The sequence below is a fragment of the Panicum virgatum genome, chromosome 1N (genome assembly GCF_016808335.1).
Source record: "Panicum virgatum strain AP13 chromosome 1N, P.virgatum_v5, whole genome shotgun sequence".
Classification (NCBI taxonomy): domain Eukaryota; kingdom Viridiplantae; phylum Streptophyta; class Magnoliopsida; order Poales; family Poaceae; genus Panicum; species Panicum virgatum.
The window spans coordinates 26,815,727-26,822,780 of record NC_053145.1 but is presented as its reverse complement, the minus strand read 5'-3'; the positions used below and the strand labels follow the sequence as shown (position 1 = coordinate 26,822,780).

At 42.8% G+C, this 7,054-nt stretch overlaps 1 protein-coding gene across 3 annotated transcripts; it reads right to left on the bottom strand.

Annotated features, from left to right (window-relative positions):
* Positions 1-587: 587 nt before the first annotated feature.
* LOC120655549 lies at positions 588-3,879 on the bottom strand. 3 transcript variants are annotated; one of them, XM_039933414.1, is made up of 2 exons: positions 3,209-3,879; positions 588-2,866 (listed from the first exon to the last, which is right to left on the bottom strand). In XM_039933414.1, exon 2 carries the CDS (start codon positions 2,108-2,110, stop codon positions 956-958), a length of 1,155 nt encoding a protein of 384 aa, XP_039789348.1. In that variant the 5' UTR covers positions 2,111-2,866; positions 3,209-3,879; the 3' UTR covers positions 588-955. The 3 variants fall into 3 exon arrangements, with proteins under 3 accessions (XP_039789348.1, XP_039789349.1, XP_039789350.1); XM_039933415.1 differs by having other exon boundaries at positions 588-2,241; XM_039933416.1 differs by having other exon boundaries at positions 588-2,236.
* Between the last annotated feature and the right edge of the window lie 3,175 nt (positions 3,880-7,054).

The following is a 7,054-nucleotide window of genomic DNA, read 5'->3' as shown; positions in this document are numbered from 1 at the left end:
TTGCCGCCGGGATGATGATGCCCCTGCAGACGGTGGCGCGTTCCTCGCCACGCTGCGCCGCCAGCGCAGGGCGGAGGCACCGCCGCGTGTTCCGTCGCTTTTCTTTTCTATTTTTTCTTCCATTTTACTTTGCGTGTGTGAACAGAGACTACCATGGCTACGATGGGGCTCTGCTGCGTGTGTAAACAGAGACATCTTCCACTGCTGCGGTGTGGATCAAAACTCTGACTGACATTGCTTCATTTGAGCTGAACTGGACTGCACTACAATATGCCTTGCCTGGTTGCACTTCAGAGGTTGGTTAGCTCATTGTATTCATAAGTAGTGAAGTTGGGGTTGGGGAAACTTACCATGTAGCAAAAATGACCAACATGTTACTAAGTTCAAATAAGATATTTGTTTCTGGTAATATTTCAACTAAGAAACATGTTGGTTGGTTGAAATCTAGTACACATTACTCACTAATTTCTATTACCGTCTGGTGTTTAGGCTCTGCCCGCTGTCGAATATTTATTTGCAAACTAATACAAACAGCAAACATAACTGCGCAAATGACCATATTAGTTCCTGAGCAGAGATGAATTCTGTACAGATAATAATATTCTAATTGAACAGATTGATCACAGGCATTGTACATTTGTACACAAAGTAGAGAGACATGACCCTGTGATTACTGATTACCCACTCATATTTTTTTCAGTTTCCTCTGCATCTATGTTACCTCACTGCAGAACAGAAGTTCAGAATTACAAAAGTTATGCCAGTAAAGGAATTATTAAGCGTGGTCTACTCAGGCAAACAATAAGAGATCCAAGCACTCTACAAAAGTCACAACTCACAACTAGGTAAGCTTCTGAATCAGCAGATGTATCACAACCATACTGAGATCTTTTCAAGTCAAAGACAGGGAAGGAAATACATACACAAAGTGGATAGCGGTCATACAGTTAAGAGATCATCCATCAAGATTGTCGTCATCCCTCAATGCTGGGAAGACCGGAGGCCAAACCATCATGAAGGGGTTGATATCCAAGAAGCGCCCGTCACGCACCTTCAATTCGTCATACACTTTCTCGCTCCTGCTCTTGAGATGCATATGCATGAGAACCGCACTTGACCTCAGCCACAGGAACACAAGCTCCAGATTATCATCAACTGCCAGCACCAAAACATCCTCACGACGACGGCACGCCTCACGCACAGGAACTCTGTCATGCACCAGCGCCCAGTCATGGGCATCGCTGCTGGTCGTCGGAAGCTGCCAGATGCTGAGCAGATCCCCTTCAGCGTGGATGAGGAACAGCATCGAACCCTCCTCGCCACTTGAGAGCGTGAAGTTGTCCGTGCTCACTCTTTCCGGCAGCTGGAGAAGAGAGCCCTCCGCGGCGTTCATATCCAACCGGAGAATACGCCCAGACTTGGTCAAGCTGTAGATCTTGCCTCGGACTGGTGGAAGCGTGTACGCGATTGGAGGCAATGTCTCCGGGAGATCTATCACCGCAGTGCGGCGGACGACCCAGGCGCCAGATCCTGAAGCGAGCAGATCCACTTGGAGCTTTGCTTTCGTACTCGTACCAAGAGGCAGCATCAATACCGCGACGGCGCCGCCGCCGGCGGCTTTTTCGGGGAGGAAGAACCATATCAGACTCCGCTTCGGCGCCGGCGGGAGGACGGTCTTCCCATGCGCAGGGCGCAGCGGGCTGAGCACCGCGTGTCGGCAGGCCGTGGGGTCGAAGTCCGTGACGAGGAGGCGCCCGTTCCGGCAGTCGCTGATGAAGAACTGGCCCGCGGCTGCGCCCGCGCGGCGGATCGCGGTGGCGAGCTCCGGGGCCCGCGAGACGGGCACGAACCGAGGGGCCCGCGCGCCCAGTTCCCTGAGGTAGAAGCCGAGGAGCGCGGGCGGGTGGAGGCGGCGGAAGCGGCGGAGGAAGGCGGGGTCGGAGGCGTGCCGGAGCCAGCGCCTGGAGACGAGGGCGGCGCGGACGAGGGTAGTGGGGAAGGCGAGGCGCAGCAGGATCTCACGGAGGAGGTCGTCGTCGCCGAGCACCGCTGAGATCGCGGCCGACGGCGGCACTGCGGTGGGCTTCGTGCTCTCCCTCTCGGTTTCCATCCCGGCCAGGCTTGAGCTAATCGGTGCCGGGATTCGGAGAGCGGCGGCGACGAATTCTTGAGTACAGCAAGGAAGAAGACGCCGTACAAATGAGGGGAAGAGGAAGCCATTGTGTTTCGCATTCTTCTGTGCTGTGTTGAGACAAGTACGTGTTTAGCTTTCCACCGCGAAGTTTGTTTTTCCGACTTCAAAATTAATGGCAAATATATCCTTGTGTTGCCACAGTAAATGATCTTATATATTATAAATATTATTATTCGATATAAATTTTCGTATCTTTCTATATTTTTATTGTACTAGTAAAATGTACGTGCTGCCGCACGTATTTTGAAAAATCTTTAAGACTGGTGGATCCATCATACTTATAATTTGATTATTGTGATAAACTATTGATCCAGCCTATAAACTATTGATGGAACCTATAATTTGATTATTGTGATAAAGAAAACTTGAATCAGATGACAATTCTTCTACACAAAACTATACAAAGATTAGTAGTTTAAATTTTTGTTGCCCCAAAAGTAAAACCTCACTAATATTGCAGACTTGCACATAGTAAGATGTGGGCCCTATGTATGATCACTAAGTGGCTTTCTTGAAGGATGGGATTTTTATTCCTACTGGCAATATGTAGGAACTATAAGAAAAAAGGCAAAAAAAAATTCAACAAATTCAGACTATTCTAGCTTTGTAGTACACTTGATCTAATCTGAAGGTAGTTGTAGCCTTTTCTTACTCATCTTCCGAACCCCAATCCTGAAAGTTTCCATGATTTTTCAGATTGGAAATATAAAACATAGAGAATGGCATATTAACTGCAGATATAGTAGTTTGTTTCCGTGGATGAGTGTAGCAGATTACTTCATCTTGATTGTAGGAATATAACATGACATCTTAATCTGAATTCATTAAATCCTAAATTATCAAGCACATTACTTAGGAAGGCACACTCTGTTGCTCATGAAAAACTGAGGATCCATGAAATTATCATGATATGAAACCGAGAAGATGAGAAGTATTATTAACAAATTTCATTCAGTCAACTTACGTGCCTAACCAGATTTCTAGACCCGAAGAAAAAAAAAGGGCAGAAATTACCTGTTCATTTGCAACTCAGTAATCCACAAGCAAGCACACAAGCAGCTCTAGCTTCCAGCAAAGCACGAGAGCACCACGAGCTCCTTCTCAGCAACAAATCAGCGGCACGGGTGGCAACAGCTCCGCCGGCAGGATGCTGCTGGGTGGCGAAGGGTCATAGCAACGCGGCAGCAGGCGAAGCGGAAGGCATCCCCTCTCTCTCCCCCCATGCGCCCCGCCCGCTCCGAACACCTCTTCCCCTCTAAGCGCCGGTTGGCCGGCTGGCGCCTAATCGCCGCTGTAGCCCATCCGTCCCCCTCTTCCCTCGTTCCTCTCGACGAGCAAGGCTCGCTGGCCGCCTCCGAATGCGCAGGTGGCTCGCCGCCCTCGGGCCAGCCGGCGGCTCGCCGCGCCCGAGACGTCAGCCCCCAAATCCGCTGCTTCTTGCCACATCCGAAGTCCGCTGTCGGCTCGCCGCCCTAGGGTCGGCCGCACCTTCTCCTCACCGAGCGTGCCACCGTGGGGGCCCCCTCCTAGTCCTGAGTCTGGGCGATGGCAGAGGCGGGGAAGCACGGCGTGCTAGGTGAGTTGGGGGAGCGGCACGGGCTGGACAGCGGAGCTGCACCGCGCCGCAAGACCGGGCGATGGCGATGGCGATGGTAGGGAAGCGGCACGGGTACGCGGGCGGGTACGGTGGACAGGCGGTGAAAAAAAAATAAGTTTTTGACAGAAACTCCCAACATGCGATTTTTATGGGTCTCCACTCCTTCCCAACTCCCTCGGGCCTGGCAGGTGTGTCCGGTGTGAGGAGTAAGGCGAACCCAATATGAATGAGAAATGTTTTCAATTGATTTCGATCTTTATAATACAGAAGATAGATTCAGATCCGTTTAAGTCACAGTATTGTGTTGTTCGGTTCTCAACTTCTTATTATACCCAATGCATAGATTCAAATCCGTTTAAGTCACAGTATTGTGTTGTTGTTCGGTTCTCAGCTTCTTATTATACCCAATGCTCAAAAAAAATTCTTATTATACCCCCACGGTGGGTGATATATGTTGGATCAAACTATAACTTTTAGTCGTTGGTTATAGACACGTGTTTAGCGAAGTTTATACTATAAGTGAACAGTATGAAATTAAAGGTTGGTACTTCGCCGTTCCAAATTTTGGTTAGTTTTGATTTTCTCTCTCTATATTTACATTTTTGCTACAGTGATATTTTGCTAAATATACACTCGATCTACAATTAGACATTCGGAATTGAGGAATTCCCAATAATCTTGAAGGAAATTGATGTAGTCAATTGTTGTCACGTGCACATTTCCTATCAGCTCCGTGTACACCATTGCCACGACTCAAAAATTCTCTGACTGTATTTTTTTTCCTTTCTATCTACCAGATCAGATAAATGGATTAGATGTAAACATATGTAAATAGATTCGGCTTGAGCCCAACGGACTAAGCCTAGCCCAACCCTAATTTAGGGCTTTATTTTATTGAACCAAAACAATAACACTATTTATTTTTTGAAAACGTTCAACTTACTCACTTTAAATATAGCCAAATCTAAATAACCTCCTAAACTATAACTTGATTCTATTTACCCCCTGAACTATACAATTTAGTTCACTTTACCCCAAATATAATTTATCTTTTTTTATTTTCCATGCATAAGTTAAATAAAATTCAAATATTGCATGATAGTATTGGACATCACAGTGCATATTAAAAAAATTAGTTATAATTATTTTATTATTATTTTTATATAATTAAAAATTAAACTCCAATGATTAATTTATTATTAACTATATAATCTATTAAAATAATAATAAATAATTATGATATATTTTCTAGCATATGTTATGATGTGTACTGTTATTTCTAGAATTTCAACTAAAAACTCCACTTATGCATTGAGAAATAAATTGATATTTTTTATTATCCAGCGCATGAAATGCTTAGATCTAAGACGACACTGTAGGTAGGAGGCATTCTATTTACGTCAATATTATTAAATTGGTATACGTTATCTGTACCGAGCATGTGTGTTGTGCCCTTGTATTTTCTCTCAGCTTTCTACATGTGTGGTATTTTAGTTTTGGGAAAAGTCCGGTTTACACCCTCGAGTTATCGCAAAAATCTGATTTTCAATCTTAAACTACAAAACCGTATAAGATAAACCATTCAACTATTGGAACCGGGGAAATTTGACCCGGTGGTTGCGAAGGTGGTTTTGTATTTATAAAAAAATTAAAAGGAAATATATCAGGTGCAAACCAATCTCTCTCCGTGCAAACTCCAATTTGAGCCACCGGATCCACATCCAAGGGGCAAGGGGGAATTGTGTAATTTTACAATTAACCACCCACCCTTAAATTAGGTAATTACACTTTTGCAAATCCCCCTCCCACTCCCTCTGCACCCCCCTTGGATGTTGATCCGGTGGTCTAGATTAGAGTTTGCGCGGTTTGCCCGGAGATGTTGGTTTGCACATGATATGTTCCCAAATTAAAAAATTCTAGTGAGATCTATAAAATTAAAAGTAATTTATTTTAAAATAGAAAAATATGAAATTAGTATCAATTTTTCTAAAATATAATTGATCTATTATTGCATTATTTGAATCTTATTTATTCAAAAATAATAGGCATAACTACAAGCAATCAAATACTATGAACATAAAAAAATGGATACGAATAAATGATAAAGTATAGTGCTAATAGATAGGTTACATTTTTAGAAAAATTTTGATACCTATTTTATATTTTTTTTATTTAAAAGGAATTACTTATGAATTTTTTAATTTAAATTTGAATATTTTAATTTTCATAAAATGGAAAACCACCTTCAAAGCCACCTAAAGGGCAAATTTGCCTGGTTTCGATAGTTGAATGGTCTATCTTATACGGTTTTGTAGTTTAAAGTTGAAAATCTGACTTTTGGGATAGTTCAAGAGTGTAAACTAGATTTTTGCCTTTAGATTTTAGTAGAGCATTCGTGAACAAGAGTAGGTTCCACGAATAAAAAAGTTGCTAAATAACCTGATGGAATGCAATGCAAGTTATCAAAGTATAGATTCCTCAAAAAGTTATTCAAGTCTATCAGAATTTCTATTAACTGACGTATATTTTTTTTTCATATAGTGTAGTGTCGTTCTGACATTTGCTTGTCTTGTGGGGGTGTCTCCAAGAGGCATCCTACCTGTTCGGTGGATATATATTGTACACAATACATCAATGAGAATCAATCATTCCTATTCTACTCTTACTTCTAACAGAGACCACCCCATTATATATAAGATTATGGATTAATTGTCTCCTTAGCACAAATACTTATGCGTGATTTTTTCCAACAAATGCCATGTCGTTTTCTCTAAGAAAAAACATATACCTCTCATATACTACTATTACCTGAAGTTTCGTCAGAAAAAAAAGTGATCTGAACATTCATTAAAAAAAAGGTGATCCAATAGGGTGGATCCCTTCCTACTAGGCGAAGCATAGTACCCGCGCCTGCATGCTTTCCGAATAGACTCTATGGGGAACATGTAGCTTATTGTAATGCTGCTAAATGCAATAAATTTTTTCTTTGTTTGTTCAATATCGAGGAAATTGACAGTTGTATGGGAAAAGAATCAACCGATTTTCAGTTTCAGAAATTTGCACTACTGCTTTAATCTCAACATTCAATTGGCTATGGAAAAAAAGCTGAAATTCTAAAGAAAATCCTCTGCTTACAGACTACAGTCAAAGTAGGGAATAATTTTTTGCACGCTATTGCAAATTTGCATGATCCTGAATGTGACATTATCAGCGACATAGGTGAACCCTTGTGCATTGATACATAACGCCGATGGCAAATAAGG